This window comes from Peromyscus californicus, unplaced genomic scaffold (assembly GCF_007827085.1).
Source record: "Peromyscus californicus insignis strain IS unplaced genomic scaffold, ASM782708v3 Scaffold_16__1_contigs__length_79575227, whole genome shotgun sequence".
Classification (NCBI taxonomy): domain Eukaryota; kingdom Metazoa; phylum Chordata; class Mammalia; order Rodentia; family Cricetidae; genus Peromyscus; species Peromyscus californicus.
In genome coordinates this window covers 3,179,687-3,198,759 of record NW_026294458.1, presented here as the reverse complement: position 1 = coordinate 3,198,759, position 19,073 = coordinate 3,179,687, and the positions used below count along the sequence as shown (strand labels likewise).

The 19,073-nt window shown below is 50.0% G+C and overlaps 1 protein-coding gene across 1 annotated transcript in view; it reads right to left on the bottom strand.

Moving 5' to 3' along the window:
• Ppm1f (protein phosphatase, Mg2+/Mn2+ dependent 1F) overlaps positions 1-15,189 on the bottom strand; it is a 32,257-nt gene extending 17,068 nt beyond the window's left edge. Inside the window, exons 1-2 of the mRNA XM_052739989.1 lie at positions 15,060-15,189; positions 7,795-8,061 (exon numbers count right to left, since the gene is read on the bottom strand). Of these exons, the coding sequence (XP_052595949.1) occupies positions 7,795-7,997 (203 nt within the window). The 5' untranslated portion in view covers positions 7,998-8,061; positions 15,060-15,189. The remainder of the gene's footprint in view (positions 1-7,794; positions 8,062-15,059) is intronic.
• Between the last annotated feature and the right edge of the window lie 3,884 nt (positions 15,190-19,073).

The window sequence follows — 19,073 nt, the reverse complement described above, 5'->3', positions numbered from 1 at the left end:
GGAATGGATGTCCACACAACACCAGGGGCACACCATTTGATAGGCTCTGCTGGAAGGTATGCTTGAGGCATGTGAACCTCAGTGACCAGGAATCTGCCCTGGTTCTCAAGCTGGAGACCCTGGGACCAGGGCATGTTACGAGCTAAACTGTATTCCCTAATTCATATGCTGAAGGCTGAACATTTATTGCCTCAGATGGGATCGTTCTTACAAGTAGGCTCAATGAGGATAGCACTAGTAAAGACAAGATTATGGTAGAGTGGGATGGGTCCCTGCTTCAGTACGACTGGCTTCTTCTGTGAAGAGGGGTAAATACAGATACAGACACCCATGAGGAGAAAGCCACATAGCTATAGGACAGGGGTGTGGGGATTCTGGACCTACACACCAAGGAATGCCCATGATTATCTGCAGACCACCAGGAGGGTTCAGCCAGGCTGACACTTTCACCTCCATTTGGCCTCCATCCTGTGAGACAAGTGTGAGACTATGGTGTCTGGTCTGTGTGCTTTGGGGGGCAGCCCCAGGAGACTGCTCCTGGGAGAGTGGGGCCCAGGTGATGCCTTCTGACAGATGACCCATGCTGCCCATGCTCTGTACAGCTCAGGATCTCTGGGCTGCTGGGGGTGGATCAGACTACAGTCACAGGGAACTCTGGTCTGTTCTGAGGAGAGACATGATAGTGTCAGACTGAGTTCTTAGATCTCTCTGAGCCCATGGAGGATGGGCTGAACGGTGAATGCTGGTGACAATAGCCTAAGGGCTGGGCAGGGGGCCTTGGTGACAAAGAGACAGAGAACAGTGCTGGGAGCTATCAAGAGTGGGTCAGAGGAAAGAACTGAGAATCCAAGGATCTGATGTGAGCAGCTGGGTGGAGGGGTTGGGGGAGCCCCACCAAGAGCCCAGCTGGGACAGGGAGCCAGGTTCTGTTTCCACAGGTTCTGCAGAGTTCAGGAGCCCTGAGGAGCTGTGGGAACATGGTTTGGCAGGAGCTAGAGCCCAGGAGGAATGAAGGCTGGGAGGCCCAGCTCCAGGAAGAGTTGGTGGAGAGGGAGTTGGGAAATAAGGGTCCTCCTTGGGACCACAGCAGAAAGGTTCTGAGGAACGCAGACCGTTCCGGAGTCACAAAAGAATGAAGTGCATAGGGCAGTGCCCAGGAACGCCACCTCATGCTGGCGGCAGTCTGGGAGAGGAAGTGTCAGTTTCCTGTCGGGGCCTTGGGCAGGCAGCAGTGCAAAATGGGACAAGGGACCAAAGAGGAGAGGCGCCTGGTGAAGGGAAGCCTGCTGTAGCCAGGGCAGGGAAGACAGCAGGCTGAGGACGCGCCTCTCCATGGCTGCTCTGCCCTCCACAGGGCTCTGAGCCTTGGGGATCCTGTTTAAAACAGAAGCCCCGAGTCTCTGGCAGAGTGGTCAGTCTTCCTGGGGCCTCAAAAGCGTCTAGGATGCACCTCGACACTACAACCTGCCTCCATGTCTAGTGCGGGATTCCCGAAGCTAGACTATGTGCTCTAGCCCAGTGTGCCTATTCCAAAGGGCATCTGGCTGAGTCTTCACGGCCGACAGTCTGGCTTTTAAAACTTCTCTAATTTAAAAAAAAAAAATTGAGATAGGGTTTCATTTTGTAGCTCAGGCTGGCCTTGAAATAGCCATATAGCCCAGGCTGGCCTCAAAGTGGTGATCTTCATTGCTTCAGCTGGGATTATAGTTGTGAACCACTATGCCTGGCTTTTGTGTGTGTATGCATGTGTGTGTAAGTGTGTGTGCATGTTCCTGCAGAGGCTAGAGATAGCAGATGTCTTACTCTGTCACTCTATTGGATTCCCTTGAGACAGGGTCTCTCACTGAACCTAAAAGCCACTGAGCTCCTGGGCTCTGCCTGTCTCTATCCCCTAATACTGGGATTACAGGTACATGCAAACACGTCCAGCTTTTATGTGGTTCCTGGGGATCTGAATGTACATTTTCATGCTTGTACAACACTCTTACCCGCTGAACCATCCATCTCCCTAGCCCCTTTATTGTCCTTTAAAACAAACAAATCAACAAACAAACAACAACAACAAAAAAACCAACCACAGTATCTCACGTAGTTCAGGCTGGCCTCAAGCTTGCTACGTAACCAAGCTGACCTTGAACTCCTAATTCTCCTATCTCTGCCTCTTCAGATGGAGTGCTAGGGTTACAGTCATGCACCAACCATGGCAGGCTGACATTTCAGCTTTGATGAGAACAACGACCTTCTAAGAGCCTTGCTGATGAGTCATATCCTAAGGGTACTGGCCCTCTAGTGACGGCCTTTAGTTTTAGAGAACTGAGGACTGAACCTGGAGACTCCTGCGGCTAGGCAAAAGTCTGCCACAGCTTTCTTTTTACTTTTTGAAACAAGATCTCACCCAGGCCCTTCACTTGTGCCCTGTATCCTAGGCAGGCCTGAGCCGTCAATCCTCCTGCACTGACCTCAAGTAGCAGAAATTACTGGACAGCACTGCCAGGCTCTGCTACCGACAGCCTTTGGACTGTACAGTGAGCTGACTTTTTCCAAACAGAGAGTGACTCGGAGAGGCCTGTGGACGAGCCTTTGAGAAAACAACTGGCTGCAATGGGGTGCAGGCCGGCGGCAAAGCACCTGCCGAGCTCGCTGAGACCGAGTTGAATCTCCACTCCTCTCTCGCCACACTTCCCACCCCAAATAAAGAAGAGCACATCTGGGAGGAAGCCAAGACATGAGAACAAGGTCCCGTTTGAGGCATTTCCTGCCAGGCACTGGGCTTTCCTGTAGAGGCAGGGAGAAGGTACCCGCTGCTCATCTGGCGCTGGTGAGGTCATGCCGAAGCTTCCTGCTCACAGCCTGCTGCATTTGTTGGGGGCAGGGAGGCAGCTTCCAGCCATGGAGACACAGACAATGCCTGGCCTCTGGCCACCAGCACTTCCTTCCCATTCCAGGGACCCACCCATGGATGTTCTGGAGGCCCTCAGCCCTGTCACCTGATTCTGGTCCTGGGAGTGGAGCTCTTCAACTAGGCTAGAGGATACTGTGCCTAGGAAAGGGCTACCTCAAGGGTTACGAAGAGCTACAACATGACGGGGGGGGGGGGGGGGGGGGGGACCACATCCAGACAATCACAGTGTAAGTTTTATATTGCTCAGGGACCCAGAGATGTGACAATGAAATCACAATAAACGGAGAAGAAAGGAAAAAGAGTGTGCAAAGCCCAGAGGTCAGAGATACGACTTCTGGATGGTCTCAGAGGAACACCATTTAAAATCCAAAGAAAGAGACAATGGTTCACTATATTTTATACCCACAACTCTAAATTGGCTGTGGGGACATGAGCAAGGCAAGAGGGCACAAAGTAACTGTGTGTGTGCACGTGGGTAAATGTGAATGCCTGGGAACCGCTGCACATAACCAATGCAGGTTACATACGAGACTCATACCGCAGGTGATGGTGACACACACCCACGTCCACACACAAGAGAGAAGGTTAGAAAAGAACAGAACAAACCCATTTGGAGGGCTGGAAGAGAGACTATAGCTGTACACTAATTTTTTATCACACACTGTGTGTGTGAGACAGGGTTTCTCTGTATAACAGCTCTGGCTGTCCTGGAACTCGCTCTATAGACCAGGTTGGCCTCGAACTCACAGAGATCTGCCTGTCTCTGCCTCCCTTAGTGCTGGGATTAAAGGTGTATGCCACAACCAGCCCACTGAACCGAATTTTTATGGCACACTTATGGTTTGTTTATTGATGCATACACACTCAGCAGGTCCCTGGGGCTCTGTGCCACCCCATCCTTCTTCTTTTTTTTAACTAAAAATAATTTTTTTTTTACTTTGAAAACTTTTAGAAACTTTACTGTTAAACTTGCATGCAAATAAAAACATCCCACATCAAAACTAACTTGACTCAATGAACAGTTAAAATAGGCATTCAAAATGGAAGCTATGGAGCAACACACTAAATACTATACTTTCAGTATCAACTATATTTTGTGTGCTTACCCATTACTAAAACAAACAACAACAAAAATCCATGACAGAATTAGAACTGGAAGGACAATTCGCTCTTTATCTTCTTTCATAATTAGTGACCATGACCATATTCAGCCCTTCCTTATCCCCCAATGATTAGCATTTCTTGTTCTTTTTCTTTCATGTTATACTATAGCCACATGTACATTTGTTTACATATATGTATATATTATTGGCTAGATCCCACATATGAGAGAAAACATGCATTTTTTTTTCTTCCTGATCTTGTGTGGCTTCCCTTGATATATGCATTCTAAGTTCATCAGAAAATAAAGTTTCTTTAATACAGTATTTTGATCATGGTTTTCCCTTCCCAATCTCCTCTCTATCCATCCAACTCCATGGTCTTCTCTCTCTTTAGAAAGCCAACAGGCAAATAAAAATCTAATAAACAAAATAATAACACCACCACCACCCAAAGAAAAAGCACAAGAAAACACACACACACACACACACACACACACACACACACCATTAAAAACCACAAAATCAGAAACCATAATATACAAGAAAAAGGCCAGTAAGATAAAAAATGCCCAAACACACACACACACACAAATCTACAAAAACGCCATTGTGCTGACTTATCTACAGCTGGGCATGGCTGCTCGTCTGCTTTGTAACCCTGTGAGATTCCACTGGAAAAAACTCATTTTTCCTTTGCAAGTGGTTGTCAACTGGGATGGGAGCCCATGTCCACTTCTCCTCTCAGCACTGGGACCCCATCTGGCCTGAGCCCGTGCAGGCCCTGTGCACGCTGCCACCGTCTCTGGGAGTTCCTATGTGCATCATGTCCTGCTGTGTCTGGAAGACACTGTTTCCACGGTGTCACCCATCCCCCTTCCCCGGCTCCTACTACGATCTTTTGCCCATCATCGACCACTTGTGTACCTCAAACGAGTCCTGATCTGGGGCTCTGTACTCCAGCCTCGCCCCCTTTCAGGTAGACAGAACTCCTCTCAGCCCATCCCTGAGCGGGCACTCTGCAGTCGCTAGCAGCCATCATCGCCTTATGCACTCCCCGCTTCCCATTTCACTGCTGTAAAGCAACACCAGCTCCTTCCACCCAGGTCTCCCCAGGAAAGTCCTGCCTTGGCACCACCTACACCTGGGAACCTGTGCACAGCTCAGACGCCCCGTCTAAGTCCCTGGGTGTCAGGGCCATGTGTCCTTGCCATCCCAGCAGGTATCTCCCCATCAGCTTTCTCCCTCCCATTCCAGTCCTTCTGGGCTTGGTTTCCTCTCTGGACTCCTGAGCCCTGCAGGCAGCAAGGGCCTTTGTCATCTATGCAGCCGATCCAGCCGCTGCTCTCTCCTAAGTGCTTCACCCCTGCAGCTCCCGAGTGTGGCTGTGCTGCTCCGTCCTGCTCTCACTTCCTGTACTCAAGGCTTCTGACCATGAAACGGCCAGTTCCTTCCCACCCCGAGAATGAGTCAATTTATACCATCTGTATCTAAGATACTTTCTCCGAATTAACCAGCAACACCATGTTCACATAACGTGATCACAGAGCAGCGCTCCTGAGCCTGTGGGGTCCAGGGTGGACACGGCTCTGAAGCAGACTGCCTGTGCACTGTCTACTGTGCTAGGGTCCTAGCAACTCCTCCTGGGTGAGTAGAGATGGAGTTGATGGGCACCAAGGGGGCAAGGAAAGTGCATCCTCAGGGGACACTGAGGGGACAAGGGGCTGAGGCTGAACATTGCTCTAGCTTCGGGGTATCTGCAGAAGAGTCATGAGTAATGCTAAGAGTAAGAATTGTGGGCTTGTTCCCGTGGTGAATGAATGGCCAGGTTTGTATGGATGCTGTATGGCCTGAAAGTCCTCTTGCCTCTGCAATAACCTGCACCCATCTGAGCAGAGGGGGCAGAGATCAGAGATGGCATCTGTCCTCTACTGTCTTTCATGGCACAAGTCATTCCAGAATGGATAAATGAAGGGGAAGGTCCACAAGGCCCAGCACAGGTCTTCTGAAAAAGGGGGTCTGAGTTCAGCCCAGGAGACAGTCCTGCAGACTCACAGAACCTCTTCTCTTCCTTCCCCATCTGCAGAGTGGCTGGACCAGGCACTTCTTGGTGCCTGCACATCTTTTATCTGTGAGATGGGACTGGGCTAGCTGCCTCTTGGATCATAAGGGCTTTGAGAGTCATGTGGCCCTGCCTTACCCAGACCATAAAGCCAGTCTCCTAGCCCTCTTACCTCTGCCTTAAAAATTGGCAGAAACAGGACTTACCTTTGAGCACTTAGACTGGTTCAATTGTGTACCCCTCAACAAAGACATGATCCAGAATGTGACCTGATCTAGAATTACAGTTTGTATAAATGCAGTTACAGTAAAGCGGGGTCATTTCGTGGAAGGGCGACCTCTAATCTACTATCCAATATGACTAGTATCCTTCAAGGAAGGAGGCCAAAAAGAAAACTCGGGGAGCTAGTTCAGTCGGCAAAGTGCTTCCTTCGCAAGCATGAAGCCATGCGATTAGATCCCCAAAAGCCATGTGAAAATCGGAGTGGACGTGTGTACACCTGCAATCCCAGTGATGGTGAGATGGGAGCAGAGACAGGGGCATCCCTAGAGATTTGAGGGCCACCTAGCCTGGCCTGCATGGTGAAGGTCTAGGCCAGTGAGAGACTGTTTCAAAGATTGTCCTCTGCTCTCCACATGTACGCTGTACATACCCACACAAAACGAAATTTAAAAAAGTGAGGTCACACAGACAGGGAGAACGCCATGTGATGATAATAAAGGCAATTTACCAGAGAGGTGAGTCTAAAAGCCAAGGAGCACTAAGCTGTGGCCACCAGAGAGTCCTAGAACAATCTCCCCACAGCCTCCAAGACAGCACAGCCTTGTTAGATTTTGGATCTCTGGTCCTTAGACCTGTCAAAGACAAACTTCTGTTCTCACTGCCTGGACTGTAACACTTCGGTGCTGCAGCCCCACGACATCTACACCCTCATCTCAAAGTTGCACTTTCTGTTACTTCAATACTTTTAACAATGAGTTGAACACATTAAATGGAAAAATGTTTGGTCTGGAGAGATGGCTCAGTGGTTAAGAGCACTTGCTGTTCTTGTAAAGGGTTCTGTTCCCAGCACCTACACAGGTGCTCACAACCATCTGTTGGCAGGCATGTGGTGCACATCCATATATACAGGCAAAACACTCATGCACATAAAATAAAATCAGTAAAAGAAAAACAACAACAACTGTAGAAATAATAAATAGGTAACTTTAAATAGGTGCACTATTCTGAGCAACTTAGTCATGTGCTTGTCTTACGGGGAACAGTAACCTTGTCTGTCCAGTGCACCTATCCATCAGTCATTTAGCAGCTGTCTTAGTACCACAGTGTTCAAAAGGCCCTTATTCTACTTAGCAATAGCTGCAAAGCACAGGAGCAGTGATGCTGCATTCTGACAGTGAAGAGAACCATAAAAAATGGTTTCCACTTATCTTTAAATAAGATAGTGGATGCTCTTGACCTAATCCCTAGACATGCTGAGCCTGCTGAGATCTATGCTGAAGGAGTCTCCTGTCTGCAAAACTGAGACACAAGAAGCAGGAGGAAAAGGCCCGAGTAACCAGGCCTCTCACTCTGCACTTTTAGGCTCTCCTGGAATGCACCCCTACAGATAAGGGGAGACCATGCCACTCTCGTAAGTCTTAGGTAGGTCAAGGTCAGCACCTGACAGACAATGCTGCACCCTGCTCCTTTCCATCAGGCTTCTCCCTTCTGAGGCGGCCCAGGCCTACCTGCTGCCCAGGAAGCCCATTGCCAGCTCAGCCAGCTCAGCCTCCACCTCTTCCTGGCTCAGTACTGTCCCTGGGACCTTCCATGGCAAAGGGCTCTCTGGGCTCAGTGGGGCTGGGAAGTCTTGGAGGAGGGTGTCCAGGAAGCCTGGGATCTCACTGTCACAGGCCATCTGGCTGCTGTTCTGTAGGGCTCCAGAGGCCATGCCCAGGGCATCCCGGGGACTTGCAGTTATGTTGGGGTGAGATGGTCTCCAGTCAGTCTTCACTCTGGGGAGAGATGTCAGAGTTAGAATATCAGAGGGTGACAGTTTCTGTATGATGTGGAGTACCCTGCTTTGTCTCTTTCACCAGCAAGCAAGGTGAGGCAGGTACTTCAACAAGCCCTGGGCCTCATGGTTCAGGGAACACAGCTAATAGAGTGGAAATCCCGTTTAGTATCCTGACATGGGTTCAAGCAGAGAAGCATGCATGCCCAGAGACTAGCCTTAGAAGACGGTATCAGAAGCAGGCCATGAAGCCATCTCAAAGAAGTGACAGAGGAAATGCACGTTGCCTGCAGAGTGGCAGGTATGGTCAGAGGCAAGCAGGAGAGGGACACCAGGACTGGGTCATCAAAATAGGTAAAGGGTTTAACTGGATCTCAGGATGCCAGTAGCCAGCAGAGCCCAGGGAAGACGTGATGCCAGGATGTCCATAATTGACCAGCTGGTAGAAAGGGACATTTGCCAGGCTGTAGAGACAGTGGGAAACAGAAGCACCACACACAGGGGCTGTCAGTGCAGAGTTACTTGGGAGCTAGAGCAAATTAGGAGCAAGACGGGCTCCTCCCCAGGTACCTCTGGGGCTGCCTGCCAGAGACGAGGGGCCTCTGGGACATGGTCAGGTCTGTTCACTGCTCTCTAGCAGGAAATGTGAGTCAAGGGCTTTGAACACCCCAGCTGGGCACATGGGTTCCAGCCCCTTCCCACATCCTTAAGGATACTGAGGGCTCTGTAGCTGCCAGGCCCTGGGTGTGACCCCAAGCTCTGCAAAGCCAGGCTAAATCCCCATTTTACCAGGATCTGGAGGTGGTGGTCCCCTGCCCAGGGTCTCAGGATAAGGAGCCTCAAGCTGTCACTGCCCACACCAGCCCTTTCACACTTGAGGTACACAAAATGCTCAAGACTCTTCAAGTCCATAGCTGTACCCTGCCCTCTTCCCTGGGGTAGGATTTTAGCTCTCATGTGGCTCAGAGCCACCTCCGGCATGGCCAACCAGTCCTTCTGTACTCAGTGTCCAAGTCTTGCAGGGCACTGTCACCCCTTTAGATAGCCGATGACACAAACAGACTCCTATCTTCGTTTACGATCATCCGGCCTCAAATGATACTTGAGTGTCTCTTGCTTATGTCTTGCTTTTTGTTCCTTTGTGGTGCTAGGAACTGAGCCCAAGGGCTCGTGTACGCAAGGCAAGCCCACTACTACGGAGCCACACATCAACCCCCTCTGCCTTTCTTTCAGGATCCCTGTGATGCGTGTTGGTCCCTCCCTCCCCTGGCTCCCCTTGGTGCTGGAGCAAAGCCCTACTTCCCATCACACCCCGGCAGATAACCTCCCTGCCAGCATCTGCTCACACAGGCCCCTCTCTGCAGTCACTGCTTTTTGTCAGGTACACCCCAGGCTTAGTGTGACTGTCTACTCACTCTAGCCCCCCAAGGATGTGGCACCTTTGGGGGCTCTACTTAATATTCTGGCTTAGGAACTTTCATTAGGAAACAACTCAATGTGTTGCCATCGGAGGAAACAAATGGCAATCTTTACGGTGATAAAGTGGATGTAAGACTCTGAGCACCCCAAGTTCTAGGCAGAACCTAGAGAGCAGCTTCACGGTCCATCTCCCTTTGAAGGCCTTCCAGATTCTAACCACTAAATGGACCAGGTAGAAAGACAGGCAAGACTCCTAGAACCATCAGTCTTGGAACGATCACAGATGGTGTCTCCACACTTTGCTGGGAGGGAGGGTTGAGGTATGAAACAGGATGAGGAAAGTCTGAAGAGCTAAAGGGAACTCAAAGGGACAGCAAAGGCTGTCCTCACTTACAACAGTTTCTAGTACAAAAAGACTAGAAAACACAAAGAGGGGATGGAGATGCATCTCAGCGTAGACTGCTTGCCTGGCATGCACAAGGCCCTGGGTTCAATCCCCAGCACCACACCTGTGACCCTGCACTTGAGAGGTAGGGCCACGAGGATCAGAAGTTCAAGACCATCCTGGGCTCCATGCAGAGTCACAGGCCAACTGGGACACTAAACAAAACACAAAAGGAGAAGTAGATGTGGGAGGGGTTCCAATATCATGTTAATCAAAATAGTATTTAGGGTACAAAAGCAAAGGTGTGATGTGAAAGCTAATATTGTCACCTTAACAGGATCTAGAACTACTGAAGAGACAAGTCCTGTCTGTTTGGGATTCCCTAAGTGAGAAGGTCAACTATAATTGTGGGTGGTACCGTTCTATCAGCTGGGGTCCTATACTAAATAAATGAAGCATACTAGCGGAGCCCAGCATCCATCTCTTATTCCCTCACTGTGGACACAATGTGACCAGCTCCCTCTTCAAGATTATGTTGCCATCATGGACTGTATTCCTTGAAAACCCCTCATTCCTTAAGTCCCTTTATAAAGTATTCTTTTGCAACAAGAAAAGTACAAGTGATAAAAAAAACAAAACACAACACCTCTTACTTTTTTCAGAGGCTGGAATCAAGAGCGAATCTGTTTTTAAAAAGATACACAAAGAAGCTACACGCTGGTGGTGGCACATGCCTGCAAGCCCAGCATTCAGGAGGCAGAGGCAAAAGAGTTGCCACAAGTTTGAGGTCATTCTGTCTACACAGCAATGTCCAAGGGAGGCCAGGCTACAGAGACCCTGTGTCAAAAACCAAACAGCCTCCAACACTGGAAGAGGCAGGATGCTGCCCCTGGTCTACAGCAGCCAGCTTGAGCTCATCCACCAGCAGAGTATGACTAAGTAGAACAGTTCAGTTTAAGGGAATGAGAGATGACAGGCTTTCTGTGGCCACTCGCGAGCAGAGGGACTTGGAGATCATGCAGCAGAAGCAGAAAGAGGCAAATGACCAGGAGGCCCCCACGAGGCTCGGTTCACCTTTCCTGTCCTGTGTGTGTGGAGCCAGTCCTACCATGCTCCCTTTCCTCCTGTAGTGCTCACAGGTTCCAGCACATTCCCTTGGTCTTGACTGGGAAGTGGGTCCTTTCTGTGTTTCCTTTCCTTCAGGTAGCCTCGCTCCCTCTTAGAGGTGAGGGGTTACCCTTTCCCAGTGTTTTTATTCCTATGGGGCATACCCCAAAGTATTAAAAGTAGTTTTGTAAAAACATACAGTACTTTTTGTTGAAGGTCATATATAAATTACTAGAGTTAAAATTCACTGTCTACACTCACATTTATTAACAAGTTAATAAAATGTAGCCTGGGTTACAAAGTGCAAGCAGGTAAAAAGACAGAGTGTAAATAGAGCGAAGAAGGCAGGATTAGGACAGGAATGAGACAGATACAGGACAACCAAAGGTAAGACGGAGAAGAATCAAGTGGGCCCTGCGCTGGGGTTGGAGAGGGACAGCAGAGGCAGTAGGGAGTTTGTACACAGGCGGAGCATGGAGACAAAGAGATGGCATCAATTTCTCAGAGGACCAGGCCAAATGTCATACAGCACCCCACCCACCAACTGCTCTAGGCTCAGTATGCAGGGACGGAAGTGTGAATACTGCAAAGCTGTTCTCAAGCAAGTGACAAGCATTTGGATTATACCATGCAATTCTACAGGACCTAAAGATAACAACATTCTCCAGCAGTGTGAAATGGGCTAACACAAAACTACGACTAGGATCAAAGTGAAAGGACAGCATGCTCACATCCGAGAGTACACAGAAAGCCCCAACTAGCAACACCCTGAACACAGCATCACCCTACCTGCCACACACTACAGCTGCTAGATGTTTCAGAAGGCCTCTTTCTGACCTTTGCCCCCGGACTGTTCCTGCATCTGGAGCCCTTCCCCACAGTGTACCTGCTTTCCTCGGCATCTGGGCTCACCCTCTTTGCACTGCAGCACTCTGGACCCAAGTCTTTAACGTACCTGGCTACACACCTGCTCTCATTGCCCTGTGCTGTCTGCTCCAGGCTCGGGACCTGTTTGTCATAGGCCCCAAGGCGATCTGCACCGTGTATGCTGAGTGGGGCTTGGGTGACAAGGCACACAGCGTGGCACCATGCGCATGCTCTTGTGCAAAGCTCTGCCTGCATCTGCTGGCTTACTCTCAGGGCCCGTCCTGACTGTCCACTTGCACTAGAAAGGCAGTATACCCAGAGAAATTCTGCCTGCTGTGGCCATTTCTGCATTGTGTGGCTTAGGCCACGGTGAAGAACTAGGCCACAGTTTTCCTTCCCTGGAGTCAAGCTGAGGCAAAGAGTAAGAGCAATACCCTTCCTTGCTTGACCTCTTTCTGACAAAATCCTAAATCTGATGCATGTCTTTCCAAGTTATATGAAACAACCAAGCTCTGGAAGCCCCAGACCCAAAGAGAAAGGTTCAGACAGCAGCAGGAAGGACTGGCGAGGGGCATGGCACCACTGGGGTACTGGAGGGGAGAGCAGTTGCTGGCTGGTAGTCGGCAGCTGGGCAAAGGAGTCAGGGGAGAACGGGGTGGGGCAGAACACAAGTGCTGGGCCTGGGGTGGGGCTGTTTGACTTCAATGGTCTCACAGCAGCAGAGGGCTCAGGATGAGAGGGACATGTGCATGAATGTGTGTACGCCACCAAGGGAGGGCCTGTAGGGAGGGTCAGGGGGGAAACCAAGTTCCAGAGACCCATGGCTGCACGGCCTTGACTGGTTTGGCCAAATGTGACACTTGGCTGGTTCCTCCTGGTTCTGGGACTGGTGCTTCTCTTATACATATGAGCTGGCAGCTGCTCCTAAGATCCTGAATTTGTGACCTCCCTGACTCAACCTCTCCAGTATTGGGATCATAGGTGTGTTATATCCCTAGGATATATCAGGACTCATTTCTCTATTTGTAACTGACTGCTAAGAATAAGTTGGTGTAAATCCTTCTAGATCTTAACTAACCTTTTACTTCACACATGGAAGAGATTTTATTTATATTTAAAAATGATTATAAAAAGTGTGATAAATACACATTAAATAAATCATCACTTTATGGTGGTTCACGCCTAGAATCCCAGCACTCGGGAAACTGAAGCAGCAGAACTGCCACCAGTTTGGTGCCAGCCTGGACTACTAAGTGAAACCTTGCCTCAAAAAAGAAAATCCAGCCATGTGGTGGTGTCGCATGCCTTTAATCCCAGCACTCGGGAGGCAGAGGCAGGTGGATCTATGTGAGTTCAGGGCCAGCCTGGTCTACAGAGTGAATTCCAGGACAGCCAAGGCCACACAGAGAAACCCTGTCTAGAAAAACCAAACCAACACCCCCACCCCCCAAAAAAAAGAACCAACCAACCAACCAACCAACCAACCAAAGGGCGGAGGGGTGGTGGGGTGCTGTTTGGAAGTGTAGCTCAGTTGGTAGATACTAGCCTTGAAGACAAGAGGTCCTGGTGAACACCTGCAATTCCAGTACTTGGGGGATGGAGCAGGAAGAGCACAAGTTCAAGGTCGTTCTTAGCTACCTTATGACTTGGAGGCCAGCCTGGGCTACATGAGACCCAGTTTGAAAAAAACCAACAAAACAAAACAACACAAAAAAACACTTAGTATTTTTTTCTCTATTGGTGCTAGAGACTCAGCCCAGGGCCGGTGCAAGCTTCGGACGCTCTCTACCCAGCCATGTCCATTCCCCACTTGAACCATCTTTAATGGCCATTCTGTGGCGACAAGCACAGCCATATTATTATGCAGCCAGTTTTCTTTTTAAAGGCTTGGTATTCTTTCAATGGATCCCAAGCTCCATGAGGTCAGGGTCCCTGGCCCTTTGTGCTCAGCAAAACTGAATGGCCACTAAGAAGTGAGATAAGTAGCCTGAGGCCTGGAGCTATGAAGCAGGAAATGAAAATGCTCCCTTAGCACACTGGATAGCAAAGACAGTCTTAAAGACAAGGCTGGCTTCAGATGACATCACAAAGGAATTCTGAAAATTAATCTGTTGTGGGAGGTTTATGGTTTTTAAAACATTTGTTCTGTTTACCTCTCAGAACCTATGAGTGCCATCAGGCCACGCTGCAGCTGAAAAAACAAAAACAAAACAAAAACAAAACCAAAAAACAGTGCTGGGGAAAATACTATTCTAAGGTCATAAACGAGACATGGACCACTGCAGGACTCAGTTGAGGACTCTGGTGCTCAGTGACTTGGCCATTTCCACCCCAGTTTGTTGTGGAGAAAAAGTGAAATCAGACAATGGGAGGGATATGAGCATACAGACCATGAGGTAGAGATGGGCTCAGTTCCTCTGGTGAGAACCGTTCACAGAACTTGTCCCAGAGTATACTGTGAAGACATCTGTTACTCAAGGGGCCTGGAAGTAGAAGGCCTTGGTGGGGTAGACCACCGCCTTCCGCTGGGCCTCCCTAGATGTTAGTCTCTGTGCAGAAATTCCTACAGCCTGGTGCCTTTCCTCCTCATTACACAGACAGCTTAGGGGCTGGCCTGAGACCACACAGCTGTAACGGTGGAGCCCCAGGCTCTCATGACTGAGGCTCAACGACAATCTAGTCAAACAGCTTCAGACCGAGTCTCCAAGTCAGGCGTTAACTAAAACACCAGCTTTAAACACACGCAGGGGCGCCAGGGCGCCAGACATTCAGGTTGACAATGTGGGGGCCTTACTAGTAGGGCTGAGGGCAGGGCCGCGGGCCTGGCTCACATGCTTGGGGGTGGGAATGGGAGATCCTTGAAAACCGGGGACTGTCACCCCGTGGTACTCCCGTTTGCCTCACAGCTCAGCCCCCTCCAGGACCTCGGTTCAGTCACACCCCATGGGGTCGATAGATTCCCAGTTCTGTGTCCTTAGCTCCCATGCTTTGCCTCAGTCCCGCAGGGTCCCGGTTGCTTGCCCCGCTCTTTTGCTCACTGGTAACCCCACGTCCCTTGAGTTCGGGCCCCCGAAACCCGTCTTGGCCTTAGTGCTTTCTCGCCTCTCCATTTCCTCCTCCGTCTCTTTTCACCCTCATGCACCTCATGCCCCCACCTGACCGCCACCCTAGCCGGAGTCTTCCACCCTCGTCCTTCATCCCTAGCACCCCACGGGCCTCACCTGCCAGGCTGCCGCAGTGCTCCCCACAAGCTGCTCTGGGCCGGCCACGCCTACTTCCCGTCCTGGGGCGCCGCAGGCTCCGCGCAAGCGCAGTCAGGGCCTCGGGTGGGCCTCCGCTGCCCCCTGGCGGCCTCTTGGCCCTCTTGTTTTTGGGAGGAGACGTGCCCGTTCACCAGTGAGCTGCTTCACTTCTCCAAGTAGGAGAAGTGAGTAGGCAGAAAGCAGTCCTTGCTTCCCAAGGCTCAGAAATTAAACAACTCGTGTGATCAGCTGCAGGGCAGGGATGTGGCTACATACTGCCTAGGACTGGCCACTCATCAGAGACAAGAGGCGCATTCCTCTGGGTCACGTTCGCTTGTTTCATTTTTAAATGAGAGGGGTCATGGGAATGCTTTCTTTGAAAGAAAACATTCATCTGATAGCAATGGACGTGTATGATGCCTGTGTGCGGTGTGGAAGCACCCTTCAAGTTTCACTGTGGTCCTGCCCCTAGGAACAGGCTCCACGTGGTCAGGGCCCTGATGCCTGCCCCTTTGTGCTCGGCAGGACTGCCTGGCCACTGAGAGTGAGGTAAGTAGCCCGAGGCCTGGGGCTATTAAACAGGAAATGAAAATACCCCCTTACTACATTGGGTAGTAAAGGCAGTCTTAAAGACAAGTTTGGCAGTTAGGCAGTGGTGGTGCACACCTTTAGTCCCACCACTTGGGAGGCAGAGGCAGGTAGAACTCTGTGAGTTCAAGACCAGCTTTGTCTACAGAGTGAGAGCCAGGACAGCCGGGGCTACAGAGAGAAACCCTTCAGGTGACATCACAAAAGAAATTCTGCAAATTAATCTGTTTTAATCTGTTGTGGGAGACTTATGGATTTATAACAATTTGTTTCGTTGTTTGCTCCTCAGAACTGTGCTGACAAGTACATGCCATTAAGACCACACTGACTTAGGGAACTAAGGTCTCAGGGAATTCTCACTGATTGGAAGGTTTCAGGGAAGCCATGAGCCTGGAGAACCAAAAGATGACTGTTCTGAAATGAAATCACCTCGAGGGTGTGGGTACTGGGGAGTGTGTGTGTGTGTGTGTGTGTGTGTGTGTGTGTGTGTGTGTGTGTTTGCATGGTGGGGAGAGTGTCTGTCTGCTATGCAAGAAGCAGGGTTCTGGTTCATTCAATCTGAGCCAGGTTTGAGGCCAGTTATAACTGGGTGAGGTAAAGTGATTCGAGTTGACGGTGACGGCTCAGAGACGCAGCAAAGGTAGGCACTGGGAACTTACCCTCCCTTGTTAGGCTCCAGGCCAAGGACATACCCGCGCATTCCTTTTGTCCTGAAGTTGTTGTCCACATAGTTAATGTCTTGCCTGCAGTCCATTATACCAAAGCTTTTAACCTTTATTCTTGTCAAAGGAATCTCAGTGTTAGCTCTACCAACCAGCTTAGCTCAGATCTGTGCTTCTCCAGCAAGGAACACCCAAGCTCTAGGGTAGAGCCAAGAGGTCCCAGATCTCCCATCCATGTCCTCTCTCCCAGCCCCCTTAAGCCTTTTCCAGAAGCTTGCCTGAGCACTCTGTAGGTGGATGTACACAACCTCCCAATCACATCAGCCCATATCACCTTTGTCAGAGACCAGATACATCACTCTCGGGCTTTAAAAATCTCAGTGATGGGTTACTGGCTCCCTCTTGGGTACTGATTGTTCTCATAGGGATAGGGAGGAATGATACATAGCTACAGGTCCATGGAACCTTCTACAGCACTGGGAGGGTGCTGCACCTGGTGAAACAGACTTCCTCATGTCAATGTGCACTGCAATCGCAAAGTAACAGAAATGGAATCTGCAGTGCCTGGGGGACAAACCACTGGCCCTGCCACCATGAGCCACAAGTAAAGACAAGGAGGGCTAGCCTGAGATCTTGCTTGCCTCAAACAACACAGGCTGCCCTGTAGCTTTGACCTCATCAGCTTCCAAAGCAGAAGTGATGCCAGGAACATAGCTGCTCCAAAGACAGTTCAGGCTTAGAACACGCCTCGCTTCTTGTCCTAATCATTCCCAGTTGACATATTAGCAAGGATAATGAGGCTGAACACCACTGATGATGGAAGGTGAGGGGCCAGGGGTTCAGAGTGCAGTTCCACACAAAAGGGAAAAAATTTCAGGGAAAAACAAAGGGACACATTAAGAGGCCCATGTGATAGAAACCTCACTGTAGAATTTTAAAGATGGATAGTCTGGGTTTAAGGCCTATAGGACAGTCTTTTTCTCAAGCCCAAATTAACTACACAACTGAGCTGCCCTCCTGTAGTCTATTCAAGATGGAACTGGGCCAAATGGGCCGAATAGCAAAGCCACAGCTTTGTACTAGGTATCCAACTCAACAAGACATGTGGCCTTATTAAGGTTCCAGATTCTGACTGAGTGGAGAGGCTAGGTTCTGAGTGTCCTTTTTGTCCTATAGCTTATACTCCTGGGACACATTCCAGCAACTTCTGTACAGCTTCCTGGTCCACTACTCTGAGCAGCTTTCCCAAGGTATCACCTCTTCCTCTGTTGTATGATCTTCTATGGTCGTCAGGGCTTAGGTGGGAAGCCTGGTGGGGCCATGTGGATAGACTACTAGTTGTCTTATGGCTTTCTCATGAGTCTCCCTGCCTTGAGTGTCGGGGAATCTACTGCAGAGGGAGGGTTCCTGTGGGAATGCTGAGGCCCTGCAAGACATGGCAAGGCACGGGCAGAGGGCAGTCACTTTCTATCACAACTGAAACAGGAACCCATGCTGGGTGGGTGAAGGAACATAGGAAGGGGTTGCAGTCAGAAAGGTGGCCCACAGCTACACCCAGCTACCACAGAGCAATCTGGCTGGCTACAGAGTATTTTCTAGATTTGGCATTTGACCAGCTTCAATGGGGTACCCAGCTGCCTGTCTGAAGCAATACAGACTCATGATGAGAACAGGAGCGAAAACAGATCCACAACGTTACCAGAGTCACACACATACTCTATGTGACAAATTCGCTTGGGGTTTCTGAGTGCCGGCCGTAAAAACGGGTTAGGGATCAGGGGGCTAGGCTACAGGCAGTGAGCAAGGGACTGAGACCTAGACTGAGTACTTCACCTGCTCTGCCTGCTCCACCTGGTTTGTCAAGGCTTCTGTGGGCTGCTATGCCCATCTTCCTGCTAGCCTTAGACTGCCCACTGCGTGTGTTGTGCACAGCTACACCACTGCACATGTACACACCTGGCATCAGCTACAGGCCGATTGCTCCCCATGGTCCCAGGTGGCTCTCTTGCTGGCATTGCCATGGTGTAGCCAGAGCAGGGTGCACTTTAAACATGCACAGGATTGTGATGATATAGTTACCCTAATAAAATTTGCCTGAAGATCAGAGGACAGAACAATTAAACATAGAAGCCAGGCAGTGGTGGCACACACCTTTAATCCCAGCACTCGGGAGGCAGAGATCTGTCTGGATCTCTGTGAGTTCAAAGCCACCCTGAACTACATGAGATTGACTCAGTTTAGGAGATAAACAGAGGCAGGCAGTGGTGGCACACACCTTTAATCCCAGTACTTGAGCTCTCATGCCTTTGCTTGGAAAGCACATATGCCTTTCATGCCAGCAAGTGATGGCTGAGCAGAGAAAGTTACGTAAGGCATGAGGAGGCAGGAACTAGATAGAGGCTTTCAGGCTGAGGAGTCCTAGAGGTAAGACGTGGCAGTGGCTTGTTCCTTGTCTCTCTGATCTTTCAGCATTTACCCCAATATCAGGCTCCAGGATTTATATTAAAAGATCTATTAGAATTCGAGTTATATCTGGCATCCAACTTTTGGGGATCAAATTCACGAATTTATCGGCTCAGGCCAGAGCTACACGTGGCCAGAGTCCCCACCCTGCCAGCTAGGTTTTTGTTGCAGCCTCTCTGCAGCAAACTCCACAGTTTTAGGCTCCAAGAACCGCAGGAGCTAGCCGCTTCTGCACACTCCCCTGTGCAGACAGCTGGATCTTCACTTCCTTCCTTTCCCG